This window comes from Lycorma delicatula, chromosome 12, assembly GCF_047948215.1.
Source record: "Lycorma delicatula isolate Av1 chromosome 12, ASM4794821v1, whole genome shotgun sequence".
Lineage (NCBI taxonomy): Eukaryota > Metazoa > Arthropoda > Insecta > Hemiptera > Fulgoridae > Lycorma > Lycorma delicatula.
Window position 1 is genome coordinate 58672788 of NC_134466.1, and position 15672 is coordinate 58688459.

General features: G+C 31.3%; 2 protein-coding genes across 4 annotated transcripts in view; one reads left to right on the forward strand and one right to left on the reverse strand.

Annotated features, from left to right (window-relative positions):
• LOC142333252 (uncharacterized) overlaps positions 1 to 4220 on the reverse strand; it is a 50974-nt gene extending 46754 nt beyond the window's left edge. The window contains exons 1-3 of the mRNA XM_075380254.1: positions 4150 to 4220; positions 2148 to 2297; positions 1204 to 1350 (exon numbers count right to left, since the gene is read on the reverse strand). Of these exons, the coding sequence (XP_075236369.1) occupies positions 1204 to 1350; positions 2148 to 2294 (294 nt within the window). The 5' untranslated portion in view covers positions 2295 to 2297; positions 4150 to 4220. The remainder of the gene's footprint in view (positions 1 to 1203; positions 1351 to 2147; positions 2298 to 4149) is intronic.
• Positions 1 to 15672, forward strand: part of LOC142332724 (uncharacterized) — a 79760-nt gene that overhangs the window by 50531 nt on the left and 13557 nt on the right. Inside the window, exons 2-4 of one of the 3 annotated variants that reach the window (XM_075379317.1) lie at positions 8578 to 8727; positions 10471 to 11084; positions 14236 to 14469. In XM_075379317.1, the coding sequence (XP_075235432.1) occupies positions 8581 to 8727; positions 10471 to 10785 (462 nt within the window). In that variant the 5' untranslated portion in view covers positions 8578 to 8580 and the 3' untranslated portion in view covers positions 10786 to 11084; positions 14236 to 14469. Of the gene's footprint in view, positions 1 to 8577; positions 8728 to 10470; positions 11085 to 14235; positions 14484 to 15672 lie in introns of those variants that run through there. The other 2 variants (XM_075379318.1, XR_012758402.1) reach the window with 2 other exon arrangements.

The window sequence follows — 15672 nt, forward strand, 5'->3', positions numbered from 1 at the left end:
ATTCTGCTACTATGAAAGAAACTTATGAAAACTTTAAATCTATATTGGAAAAGCATCAATATGCAGTTTCTAAATGGAGTATTTGTGGTGATTTGAAAGTGATTGCATTTATTCTTGGTCTGCAGCTTGGTTACACAAACTACTGATATTTATTGTGTGAACGGGATAGTAGGGACAGAAAAAAAAAACATTTTATTAGAAATGAACAGCCTAAGCCCATGGCCTAAAAATGTGTATCTACCTTTGTTACATATCAAACTAGGATTAATGAAAAATTTTGTCAAGGACATGGACAATACTCCTGGTTCATATACTTAAAACAGAAGTTTTCTAAAATTATCTGTGAAAAAAACTAAGAAATTGTTTAGACAAAGCTGATGCCCTCCATGGCTTCAAAAAGGCAATTTTTTGGTTAAAAAATAGTGGCATTTCAATATATTCTACTAATTTTCAGATTTATATCATGCAGTACTATTATTACTATTGTATAATCATTTTTTATAATTACGATTGTAATTTAAAACACATGAAAAAAAGATTCTAATCAATGAGTACTGAAAAACCTTAGAGAAATGGCATAAAACCACATTAAAAATCCCAAGGAACCCTCAGAATTCTCATTAATACCACACTAAAAACTATACATGATGTACAGATCTTGGAAGAGTAGCCTCATGGCTGTTAACAAAGACCAATAAGAATGGTATTACGAAGTAAAATATTTCTTGCGTTTATTATTTCTATGTTTTATGGATGTTTTAACAGCAATAATATAACATGCTGTCTGTTGGGAGGTGGTAAACAGTTTGTTATGTTACAGAATTTGTTATGGCTGTGCCACATTTACAGTACCATAAGAGACACAATGAAGTATTTTCTCTGAGGACAACAATGTTCTTTATAAAACTGGTTTCTAAGAATATATTATAAATTTACTTCCAAGAATATATCAGTTGCATTTCAGTAGGTTTGTTGTGTGATGAGAAGGAAGTATAAAGCATAAAGAATGTTTATTCTTTATGAAAAGCCACGAGTTTTCAGGAGTGACATGTGACTTGTCAATTGTACAATCCTACACATACTGTTTTATCATTTCACATACAGTTTGGCATCACTTTTTTAAGCTTTTAATCAAAATAACTAGTGTTAAACAAGAATGCTAAATATTAGGTAAACCATAAAAAGGAAATGAAAATATCTTACTTGTCTAGATGTTGAAAGTTTATAATCTGTCATAGCAACAGGAGCAATCAAATGTTCTGTTCGCTCTGTTTCATTGATTTCTTGTTTAATACTGGAAGATAATGGATCTTCATCAAAAAATGAACTATCAGTTTGTGCATCCATACTCTGCAGCAAAACATAAAGTAATAATAATAATTTATTATTGTTATATAATTAACAGCTATTAAAAAAATAACTATTTTTCTTACAATGATAAAATAAATAGATTTTCATAGAAATAATTCATCCGAGTGAGTACATCTATAACATTCATCTGGAACCTTTCAGTATATAATTACCCATGATAGTGCCAGAAAAGGGAAATATTGTAAGCATTGGCAGTAAATTAATAGAACAATAGAAAAATGTTTGCGCTTAAGCACAATCAAAATTGTTTGGTAAAAGAAACAGTTGCTGGTGCAAATACAAAGAAACACATCAACCTTGTTTGGAAACAAAATTGCAGTTACATAGAATAAGGATTATTGAAACCTATAACAAAGTTTCTTGTAACTGAAAATGCTTCATAAAGGCAAGGATAGCTTTGTACTCTTTTAAAACATTTATATAAACAATGTTAAATGTGGGTATAAAATGAATATGTTAGTCACCTTTGTTTAAGGCATGAGGCATCTGCTCACTGTATTTTATTTGTTACGTATTGTTGAACAAAATTTATCTACCATAAAATGTTAAGATGAAATTTCTTAAACAAAGCTATTTTTTAACCCCTTATAATCCAAATAATAAATGTTTTTTACACTATAAATGAAAATATCTCGTGTCAGACATGAATGCTCAATAATATGTGGGCTATAAACAGTAAATAAAAACATCTTCACGAACAGAAAAATTAAAAATTCTTACAATAACTAGCTTTTATGTTTGTAACTTAAACCAAAATAAAGAAGAAAATAGGTTACTTGTTTAAAAATTGTCAGTTCATCATCAGTCTTGGCAAGATGTACAAACAAATATTCTTGTTGCCCTGTTTCGTGCATGTCTTCTTTTTTAATGGGCAAGGATAATGGATTTTCTTCCAAAACTGAATCGTTAGTTTGTGCATCCATACTCTGCAAAAAAAATATAAAGATATATTAATATCCTACTACAAAAGTGTGACTTAAAATAAGCATGTTAAATGAGATATTACTGAAATGTAACATTTGATGAAGTCAAGAGCCTGGATCTAACTATATTGTTAAAGATAATGTAAGATATGTTATGTATAAAAGTGGGTTTTAAAGCACTAAAATGCATCAGTTATGTATGGAAATGATTTGCTATACAAATAATCTATATTTATAACTAACACCACATGAAAACCAGAGTTTTACGGTATAACTGAATTTCTAAATCTCCCAAAAATATACATGAGTAGCCAATAACGGTAGAGGTCAAGGGTTTTTATTACCTAAAATGATACAATTTTTTGAAAAAAAAAGGTTTTCTTTTGCAAAAGAAAAAAAACTATATGCTATGTATATAGACTATGATGCTAAATTAAACAAGGATTATTGCATGTTTTTAAAGTACTAGTGGAAATCAATTAAGTTGTATTATAAAAAAAATTTAATTATTAGAGAATCAAAAAATTTTCAGAAGAAAAAACATAATTAATGAGTTACGAAGCCAGTAACATAAAATAAGGATATATATTCCATGAGCTATTAGAAGAACGTGAGTCAAAAGTGAGTATCCTAACCTGACTCTAGTTATAACTTTGTCACACAAGCATCTTGGGCTGACAAACGCCAGAGTTGATGCTTATCGATTAGCATAATATGACATGACATCTCAATGTTATACTGTGTTTTTAACACAAGCATACCATTCGCTTTGGCCTCTTTCTCTTTTAATTAATCTGACATAGTAACATTAGACATGAAAACTTGTAAAACTGCAGACTCTCATATGACATTATCAACCAAACCAACCATTAATAAACACATACAGATTTTTTTTCATGAAATATTCAGGAGCAGCATTCGATTAACTAAACATCTAAATTTATTACAGTGTTTCTGGTAAAGCCAGACTGCATTAATTTTCTGTGGTACAAAGAAGCCATTGTGGAAAAGTTAAAAATTTAACATAAAAATATGAGATTATCTCTTCTTATAGAAAGTTTATGAGAACCTTCTACAACTACCATTTAGAGAATTGAACAATCACAACCAGTACATAAAATTTAATCAAAAATATAATTTATATGTAGGATATGATTTCAACTGAAAAAACACAAGCACATCGAAATCTGCCTATTTCCATAAATATGTTTAATGTTTTAATTATACTTGTTTGAGAATACTTTAAACTATTTCGGCTACAGAATAATTCTGAATATCTGTCTCTTGGTGTTCACGACTAATTTCCTGTTTGCTAATGCTCTGACACCGTCCCGGGTGACCTTCCGTAATTTCACAAAAAGTAACATGGCGATTTCTTACCATCTGGCTATGCAAATATGATTAATTATTAAATCTGTTATTATACAGTTTACTATATTATATTTAGTTATATTAATAAACTTACAACATGTAAATAATACATACATCTTTCACTCTGTAAAAATAATTTAAATGACTATCAAACACCACACAGATCACAGAATAGATTTCATATATATATATATATAACCGAGGGTGTCAACAGTGACAGCGCATGGTAGGAATGCACATCACTACTGGCGTTTGTAATCATACACCACAGTCTACATAAAAATATTGAAATAAGTTGCCGAGTTAGTAACCACCATGGATTCTCAAAGCTTCTACTGAACAAACGTGTGAGGAACCAATGGGTTCCTCTCGCCGTCAATATCATTCTGAATATCTGTCTGTTCATGACTAATTTCCTATTTTCCAACAGGTCGATTATCACTCGGACCCATTATTTCACAAAAAATAACTAAACTTTTCTTACCTTCTTTTTTTCTAATATATTCAATATGCAATAGGTTATAATAATTACTTCGTTATTATTAGTTTTTGTTGTATCCCATCATTCGATTTATCGATGTATGTAGATTATCGATGTAACTTTTGGAGCCAGTCAATAAAATCTGTTTTCAGTATTCTATTCAATTTTCACTTTTGTCTTTGTTATTTATGTTTTAATTAATAAGTATTTTTCTACAATTTGAATACGCGTGTCTTTAATTAAATAGAGACATAAAACGTCGCTACGAGGAGTAATATTTGTGTACAAAAAAAGTTTAAAAAACTTATTGTTTTTACACGTTCAAACATATTTGAGTCAAACTATCGACATTAATACATGAATAATAGTTTAATTGAATAACACTTAATAATTTGAATAATATTTATTTTATACTGTTAAAAATGATTGAAATATTCGTCATATAAAACAAGTTCATAGAATATATTTTGAGTAGTTTAGTTACATTAATTCTTCGGATGACGATTTAATAGCCAGGAATGTTACCGGCGGCTTGTGAAATCATATATATATATGATACAAACAATTTTATTTTATCAAAAGTCCATTTTATTTATGCAAAATCAAGAATTTATCTGATACTATTTTATGTATCATATAATTTTACTCATAAAAAATAATACATAACTATAACCTCAAAACTTGATACCTTTTTTACAAAATAAATAAGTAAATAATAAATTTTTATGAATATGAACAACAATATTCACTGTTTGAAATATCCGTCTTTAAAAATCCGTGTATATAATTATACATTTAAATGTTTGTGGGGGGGGGGGGAGAAGGAATGATTTGAAAGGTCCTCCCTGTAATCCCATGCAAACTAACAGCTCGCCTCCTTAATAATATGTTGAACTACAGAATGTTCCAAGTTATCATGGGATCCGATATAAGCTCACCTAGGAAACTCAAGAACGGCCTGCCACAAGGATCGGTACTTGCGCCTCTCATTTCAGCTTCTGTGTTGCAGACATGCCAGAGACAAGACTAAAAAGCATGGCTACGCCGATGACTGGGTGCTAACAACAAAATGTAGATCATTAGAAGAGTCGCAGGAGGGTCCTGATGGCTGACCAGGAGAAAATGGGACCACAGGACAAACGAAATCCCATGTATTACTCAAAAGCGCCGGGTTTTGACTTGCCATGTAAGACTTGTCAACGCTAAACAGAATACAAACTCAGCATGGTAGATGCGCCTATTTCCTGTATAAATGGGGTAAAACACCGACGCCGCTTTGTGAGTGTGGTGAAAATTTCACTGTTAAACACATTACAGAAGTTTGCTCTAGGACAACTTATGAAGGGAATTCTGAAGATTTCCTAATGGCAATTCCAGAATCAGTAGCTTATATTAATTTGTTGAATGTTTGTTTGTAATTTTTGACTGTAATTGGTGTTGCATGTTGGAGCCATACGCTAAATAAATAAATTAATATATATTTATTCCTCCTCTATAAATCATGAAACCTTGCCGTTGGTGAGGGGGCTTGAGTGCTCAGTGATATAGATTAGCTGGACCGAAGGTGCAACCATATCGGAGAGGTATCTGTTGAGAGCCAGACTAAGGAATTATTCCTGAAAGAGGGCAGCAGCTCTTTTAGTAGTTGTTAAGGGTGTAGGTCAGGACGACTTAAATGGTCATATCAACATCACTCAGTCCTCTGAGTACTGCGCAGCTGAAAGCAATGGAAAACTACAGCTGCTTTTTTTCCAAGAAAATGTGGCTCTCTGCATTTTCATATAGCAATGATGGAGGCGCCTTCCTTGGTAAAATATTCCGGAGGTAAACTAGTCCCTCGTTCGGATCTCCGGGTGGGGACTACTAAGAAAGGGGTCACCAGAAAATTAAAAAATAACATTCTACAAGTCGGAGCGTGGAATGTTAGAAGTTTAAAAAAGGTTGGTAGGCTAGAAAATTTAAAAAGGGAAATGGATAGGGTAAATGTGGATGTAGAAGGAATTACTGAGGTTCGGTGGGAAGAGGAAGGTGACTTTTGGTCAGGTGATTTTAGAATAATTAACTTAGAATTTCCGGTAATCTCCGGTATTTTGTATACAGTAACCGAGTATCGGAATTGTTTTTGAAATCGTCTAAAAATGTGTTGATTCTGGTTAATTAGGCCTTTATGTTTAATAAGTTTGGATTTTTCGATTTTATCCGTATAGATTTTATATTAATGTTAGATCGAGTACAAACATAAATAGGATGACGTTAGGATTGAATTCGTAATATCTGTATATTACAGGGCATGTAAATAAAATTATTAGGTCAGTAAATTTAACTTAGACACGTAATTTAGGACCACCGGGTTGGTCTAGTGGTGAACGCGTCTTCCCAAATCAGCTGATTTGGAAGTCGAGAGTTCCAGCGTTCAAGTCCTAGTAAATCCAGTTATTTTTACACGTATTTGAATACTAGCTCGTGGATAGCGATGTTCTTTGGTGGTTGGGTTTCAATTAACCACATATCTCAGGAATAGTCGAACTGAGAATGTACAAGACTACACTTCATTTACACTCATACATAACATCCTCATTCATCCTCTGAAGAATTATCTAAACGGTAGTTACCGGAAGCTAAACAGGAAAAAGAAAGACAAGTAATTTAAATAAGGAGATAAGGAAAGTATGACAACATAGGAATGAAATTAACGATCGATTGGAATGAGACGGAGCGACTTCGCTGTTAAATATTACGTAAACATCACGTACAAATTGACAGACGAAAGAACTGCTACGGTAGACATAACAAATCGGCGACTGATAAACTGATCGATAATGAATAAAATGCGTATTGGTCCTTGTTTAACGTTATAATACTGAAATATTAAACCGTTCACGATTACGCGATCGAAATATTAAATGTCCGTATCCGGTTCGGAAGGACCAGAATTTAAAATCACAACGAAACATACGGGTACCAGAACAGAAATTTGTAGCGCAACGAAAAGGTTTATATCGTCCTGCCGTAATATCTCTGTGGACAGCTCAGAGGTGAGGGCGGCATGCCCAGGTGTGCCAGTGCCTATGATCCTCTGGGGAATCCAGGGGACGGTAGGCACAGTAAAAGAGAGAAGACCCGGCGCTGTGTTTTCAGCAGATATGTCCGGACACGGTGTCAAGAAAGGGCACAATAAAGACTCCTCAAAATAGCTGACCTACCGTGCCAGATATACAGCCGGTCGGTGGGAAGGCTCGTTAGAGTAACCAGACACTCCTCTGGGTGGAGTTATACCCAACAGTCCGGACCGACCTAGAGGAGTAGAGGGGAAAAAAATAAAAATCTCCATAACTACTAGTCTCAGAGACGTAAATGCAGTGTCATTTTATAACTTACACGGTCAGCTCACCGATAAGACTAAGTTTGCTTCCCTGGTGAGGGGTTTGGTGGAGACGGGGCACAGCGCAGATCGGACTAAAATGGAGCTCTCACTCATTTCCATTCAGTATAGCCGATGTCTTAGACGTAATAGCTCGGTGATTCGTGTGTTTGTGTTTAGAGTTTGTCGAGGTAGAACGATTTAAGCGATAATACGTTTTTTTGGACAATATTTACGTTAAAAAATTAAAGTAAACGTGTAAAAAAAGTAGAAAAAATTCAATATGTCAGCTTCAGCCCGCGCAAAAGCCAGCCGGAAATATAAGTTACGCATATAACTGGATAGGGAAGGTTATGGGCAACGCATACCCCAATGTTTAGCCCACATATTATTGAGCATTCATGTCTGACACGAGATATTTTCATTTATAGTGTAAAAAACATTTATTAGTTGGAGTATAAGGGGTTAAAAAATAGCTTTGTTTAAGAAATTTCATCTTAAGATTTTATGGTAGATAAATTTTGTTCAACAATACGTAACAAATAAAATACAGTGAGCAGATTCCTCATGCCTTAAACAAAGGTGACTAACATATTCATTTTATACCCACATTTAACATTGTTTATATAAATGTTTTAAAAGAGTACAAAGCTGTCCTTGCCTTTATGAAGCATTTTCAGTTACAAGAAACTTTGTTATAGGTTTCAATAATCCTTATTCTATGTAACTGCAATTTTGTTTCCAAACAAGGTTGATGTGTTTCTTTATATTTGCACCAGCAACTGTTTCTTTTACCAAACAATTTTGATTGTGCTTAAGCGCAAACATTTTTCTATTGTTCTATTAATTTACTGCCAATGCTTACAATATTTCCCTTTTCTGGCACTATCATGGGTGATTATATACTGAAAGGTTCCAGATGAATGTTATTATAGATGTACTCACTCGGATGAATTATTTCTATGAAAATCTATTTATTTTATCATTGTAAGAAAAATAGTTATTTTTTTAATAGCTGTTAATTATATAACAATAATAAATTATTATTATTACTTTATGTTTTGCTGCAGAGTATGGATGCACAAACTGATAGTTCATTTTTTGATGAAGATCCATTATCTTTGAATATTAAAAAAGAAATCAAGCATGAAACAGAGCGAACAGAACATTTGATTGCTCCTGTTGCTATGACAGATGATAAACTTTCAACATCTGGACAAGTAAGATATTTTCATTTACTTTTTATTATGGTTTACCTAATATTTTGCATTCTTGTTTAACACTAGATAATTTGATTAAAAGCTTTAAAAAAGTGATACCAAACTGTATGTGAAATGATAAAAAAGTACGTGTAGGATTGTAGGATTGACAAGTCACACGTCACTCCTGAAAACTCGTGGATTTTGATAAAGAATAAACATTCCGAGCGAGGTTTTATATAATGTTTCTTGTTTCTTTGTTTATAGTGGCAAAATATACGGTTTCTCATCACACAACAAACCTACTGAAATGCAGCTGATATATTCTTGAAAGTAAATTTATAATCTATTCACAGAAACCAGTTTTATAAAGAACATTGTTGTCCTCAGAGAAACTACTTCATTGTGTCTCTTATGGTACTGTAAATGTGGCACAGCGATAACAAATTCTGTAACATAACAAACTGCTTGCCTCCCAACAGATAGCATGTTGCATTATTGCTGTTAAAACATCCATAAAACATAGAAATGAATAAACATAAGAAATATTGTACTTCTTAATACCATTCTTATTGGTCTTTGATAACAGCCATGAGGCTACTCTTCCAGGATCTGTACTTCATGTATAGTTTTTAGTGTGGTATTTATGAGTTTTCTAGGGTTCCTTGGGATTTTTAATGTGATTTTATGCCATTTCTCTATGCTTTTTCAGTACTCGTTGATTAGAATCTTTTTTTCATGTGTATTAAATTATAATCTGTAATTATAATAAAATGATTATTCAATGTAATATGACTATTGCATGATATAAATCTGAAAATTAGTAGAATATATTGATACGTCACTATTTTTTTGCAAAAAAAACTTGCCTTTTTGAAGCCATGGATGGCATCGGCTTTCTCAAAACAAGGTTAATTTCTTAAGAGTTTTTTTTCACAGAGATTCATATTTAAACGGTAGTATAAATTACATTTGTGCTTAAATAGTTGGCAGCTCACAAACATCGTCTAGAAACTGTTGAAACCATTCCCAGTATTGAATTCTCTTTGCACAGTCTCTGGCCAATAACTTTTGAATCGTTTTATATGGGACAAGACTGAGCCGTATTACAAATTGCCTTGTTGCAGTTGTTTTTCTGTTAAACTAACTTTTGTACGGATTTGTTGAGACTACATCACATAGTAGTCGATACGTCTTTATAAGTACTGATGGTCTACCACTTCACTCATATTTCTTTACTGATCCAGTCTTATTATTCATTTCATTCAATTCTTCCATAGGATGAAAATCTAATAAAAATTATAAATCGATCTTATTACTCTTCTCTGTGTTTGATTTTTTAAGAACAAATGTAAGGACCAATATCTTAATCTGGGGATGAGTTTGGAAAATATCTACACGTATTGCCAGGTTTCTATTTTCAGTTAATATTAACAGAACTATACTACAGTAATTTTTTTTTAATTTTGTTTTTTTTTTTTATTTGGCATTATGAAATTGCCTGTTGACTGATCAGCTTTAGTTTCTGTGCTATGTAGCGTATAGTTTGATTGTGTTATATTTTGTCTTCTGTATTTTAACTGCTTATACTAAAGAAATGTATTTTTGCTACTTTGAAACAAACATATTGTGCTTGCTTAAATAAATATGAACATAAGATATTAAATATTAGAGTATATGTTGTCAATTTGTAGTTGAACTTATTAAAAATAACAAAGTTTTCTGATAGAGTTTTAACTTAACAGTTAAGTTTTTTTTTTTCAGGATCTTGTTGAAGAAGTTATCAATGACGTGGAGGAAAGAATTACTGAAAGTGGTTTACAGACATCAAAATGTGTGGTTTGCAATAAATTAAAATATAAGTGCATATGTGACAATGTCATCGATGAAGAATATGATGATTTCAGCAGTTTTTCTTTTAAAGAAAAGTGCTTTCAAATTACAGAAAAACCTGTTAAAGAAAGGAATGTCATATCTTCTCATCTTCCTATTCACACACGTGTTTCTTGTCAGGAGTCTTTCACTCAGAGATCTAATTTAGTCACACTTATCTATTCATGTTGTCAAAAAAAACTTTAACATGTAATTTTTGTAAAAAAACATTTATTTGATTCCCAGCCTCGTTGTTAACTGTATGAGTTCCTCATATATTTCAAAATGTTGTGCGGTAGCTATTGAGATCTGTAGATCTTCTGAGTTCCATCACAGCCAAAGATCTGAGCTCAAAATTTTCTTCTTGGCAAAGAGGTTGTTGTATCACTTTGCACAAAGATTAGGCAGCTGGAAGGTGATTGATAATATTCCACTTAAGCCAACTGCTCCAGTTGAGCCTTTATTAGATTTGTGGAATTTTGTCTTCCTGAAGAACAAGGTCCTTTGTGAGTAGATTTTGCTGTTTGTTTTTTCTGCTTTGAAGCTTCTTTAGCATTTCAGAATAAATTTCTGATATAATTTAGGTTTCAGTTTCCATGAATTTTGTCAGAATAATGTCCTTGTGGTCCAAGATGCTATAATCATAATTTTTTGATTCATAGTGTCCAGTTGAATTTTTTTACATCTCATTTGAATAAATATGCATTCACTCAAATGTAAATATAAATATCACAACTGTTTTCGGATCCAGCGGTCATTTTGGTTACAAAAGAGAAATCATTCCATGCATTAGCATGATTTGTCTCAGGTGAAGGTGACATTTACAGGTTCCATACTTCATCAACTGTTGTTTTAGCATTACAAAAGAAAAAGGATATCAGATGGCTGTAACTAGGTTTCAAATTACTGGCGATTTTTGCACTCGCACTATATAGATATGGCTTATAGTGATGATTTATTTTTTATCAATTTATTCGACTTATTTTATCGGAAATGAGCTATGGAGATTAGCTCTTGTTCACAATTAAGTAATAAAATCATTGTTAACTGAAGTAAAGGGTGAGCTACCTGATTTTCGAAAATAAAGTTTGTGGGTAATATATGAATAGTAATTTTTAGAGTTTAAAAAATATATAATGACTCATAAATTACATAAAAGAATTGTCAATAGTTTATATCACACATATAATGAGCCGCTTAAACAAGTACCTGAAGAATATATGACCTAAACTGCTGTGACTTTTGTAAAGTCTACTTAGAACAGACAAAATTTAGGAACCATTTTTAATAGTAAAGCAAGGTTTGATTTTATCTACCTACTTAGCTAATCTTTTTCTGTTAAAAATAATCGAAAGTCAGTTGGGTGAATTCTGATTTTTTTGTATTTTTTTTATTTTTGAATCTGTATCTTGTTTGTACATATAAATTATTGTACACAAAATGTACAGTGGATAATATATTTGAAAAATTTAAGCTTTTTTATGTTATGAGACTCCATATAATTTATTGTTAACATTAATTTGTCAGCTGCTGAAATTTATTAACCAACATATATTAGTAAGTCAGATCACCATTTTCCTGGTGTAGTGGCATTAACCTCTCCACATAAGATCTTAACGGGCTTTCAAGTGCATTTGTATCAATTTTTTTATCTTAAGGAATACCAGTTCTGATTGTGCAATAAAGATGCTTTGTGAATAAAGAGTTCTCCATCTTCAAAGTCAGTCCTACGCAACAGGATTCAGTTTTGCCTATTACATTTTTATTTTCCAGGTTTCGGTATTTTCCAATTGCTTACTCTGGTACAATTTTCTGACATTTTTAAATGTTGCACCAACCTCTACATGAATTAGGATGGTCTCGGTTGTCATAACTTTTATTTTTTTTTACTTTTATTGATAAAGTTTACTATTAATGTATGCCTGCAATGAAACATAAATTTATATTACTTTGTACTATTTTGTCAAAAAAAAGATTTACCTACAAAAGAAGTAATATATACTGTCTAGTTTGCTAGCATGAAGCGCTTAGTTATGGAGGATACTGTATATTTGCTCGGCTTAAATATGAGCACCAGTAATGTAAATTAATGGTTTATATAACATAAAAGATTATAATTAAAATAATATTTCCAAGTTATTATAGAACATACAAATTGGTTAAATGAAAAAAAAAATGGTGGAGTTTAAAATGCAGGTTTCATTTTAAATGACATTGACTGCCATGCCATGATCATTTATAAAATTTATAGGAGTAAAATTTGTTAAAAATCATGACATGTCAAAGTATTTACAAAAGTTCATCTGCATTATATCCTGAAGGCTGTTATTGCCCTTTACTTCCTTCAATTATCTGGATGCTACTTCCTGAGATGTTAGTGGAAATGTTAAGTATTTAAGAGATGAAATTTACAATTTTTAGTATGTGTGTTTAGATTAGGAGGCTCAGTTTTAGCAAATAAGAGAGCCTTGGATTGGGATTTTTGTATAGCACATCTATTAGAAAGTGTTTCTTGGATAGCTCTATGGACAGAACCACTTCCTCGCAAAAATACATAAATGCAGTAAGTGGACAGGTCTCACATGCTTGGAAATAAATCCAAGGATGTTTTGCCAAAATCCACAGATAAGTTTGAAAAGAAGAAATCAAAATTAAGAGGAAAAGGTTTGATGGTAGGAAGGAATTATCCGCCCACTGTGGAATTAGACAAACACATTCAAAGAAGTTCTACTGCAAGATCCCTCAGATTGTGGGTGGTTATTCTACATACAATTCATCAGGAGATAGGGGTAGTTGAATGGGAGCAGCACATTACTGATGAAATATTCTGCACTGATCACCCCAAAAATGTACTTCAACAAATTGTTTTTTTTTTCTGATTAGAATCAAGAATGAACTGAGTATAGGTTAATACAAGGGGGACTTCGGCCATCACTGAAATAAATATTCTGCTGAACTAAGAAACCATTCAGTCAGTAACTATCATTTCAGAACCCAAAATTTAGCCAAACTTAATTTTCAGTAATTATACAATACAGTATTTTTCATTTGAAAGTACGGATTTCACGCTTTTTTGGCTCATTACTAACACAATATGATCAAGAAAGTCGTCATGTTATGTTGCAACATTTTGATCGTGAAGCCAGTACAACATACAGTCCGCAAAAGAATTTATGCATCCCGCGAAAAGTTTTTCAGTGTTGGCTTTTTTTATAAAGCGATTGAATAATGGAAAATACAGAAATTTAAAAAACCTTAACACGTCACATTAGTTTTTTTTTTTTTGTAATTTGTTGTACTAAATTATTTACATTTATACATAGTTTTTGTATTTAACATTTTTTAATTTTATTATTACAAACATATACTTTCAAAAATCTTTTCCTGATGTTTAAATTAATTTTTGATGTAAACAAATTATATTTCTGACTGAAGGCTCGTTTCGCCTGTGCTATTAAGCATTTTATATCGCTCCTGCTTCATTCATCTTTAGTAATCCTACTTTCCAAATAACAAAATTCTTCTACGTACATAATCTTTCCTCATCCTATTTTAACAATTATTATTAGCTACCTATTATTAACTCATAAAACTAAATTACACTAACTGATATGTACGTGTAATTTATTTTCTATTGGTTTTTTAAATGTGTTGTAGGAATTCAAAGGTTTACCAGGACCTGGGGCCGAAGATGCCATTACTTTGTTAAATGTGTTTGGACCAGAAAGAGTATTAGCTGATCCAATAGGTTCCTATAAAGGTGAAAAAATGAGTTTTATTTGGATTCTGATTTAATGATCGGTGCTGTTATTCACGTTTATGGCAGAAAAGTTGTGCTGATAGATTGTGACCAGTTCACCAAAGAATATTATCGAATTAAATATGGCATCGGTAAATCTATCTTTAATACTTAAAATATTTTTATATATATCTAGTAATTGTATATCTACTGTTGACTTTGAATCATTTTATTGTACGTATTAATTGTAATATTATACATCATTCGATGAAAACTTTTATTTTTCCATTTTCTAATGAAAAACATGTTTATTATTTGTGAAAAATCCAACATTTGTTTGTTATTTCAGAGCTCTGTTTTTCATATTAACTTTAAATGTCAAACTAACTCATCAATTTACTTGAAACAAAGCAACTACCTTTAATTAAGGAATAGTAATAAAAAAAAACAACGGATAGGATTTAAGGGGATGTATAAAATTAAATGTAATGAATGCAGTAAAATTTATATTGGTAAAACTAACACATCTTTTAAAAAAAAATATTATGTAACATTATAACGCTTACAGAAACAGAAAGAGAGGCGTGTCTAATGCGGCTGAACATTTGTTGCAATGTAAAAATTGTATTACCGAAAATAAAAATAATTTAGAAGTTTTGGAGATTTGTAACAACAATAAAAAAATGAGTATTCTTGAAAAATATTACATTTATAAATTTAAACAAACTTATGAAACGGTTAACCAACAGATTATTTGTGAAGATGATGCTTTAATTAAAGACATATTGAGTTGTAGCAGTTGGCAAGAATGTTTACAAACATAGTTGCATGATGTTTCAAATTAACATCATTCCATTTGGCTGTAAATTTGTGTTAACAAGTTTTTGTGGTTGTTAGGATTTATATTTTCTACATTTTTATTTCTTTTTTGTTGATATCGGACTTAAAACTTTAAACTTAAAAGTGTAAACTTTCCGTGAAAATTTACTATCTGTATTAATTTTTCCTAGTTTTTCTGTTACGTGTTTGGCGGTTAAGTTGTTGTTTTATATATATATTTTGCTAGTTTATGAACAGGGTTGTACCTATCAGTAAATATAAGATCTGCTTATAATATTTTAGTAGCTACACAGTTTATTATTCATGATGTAAATGAAGGTCTGGTATTATCAAACATTGTGTTATACCGGTGTGGTTAAAATTTTAATATTTACGATTAATATTTCAGTAAAATCCTTAATTGCTTTCATCCACAATAGGATTTCGGCATAGAATGTAATATTCCCTTCGTTTTGAATCTAAACAGAATCAACATTTGTAGCTTATGAACCTCTAGGTTGAAGAACAAAATAAAT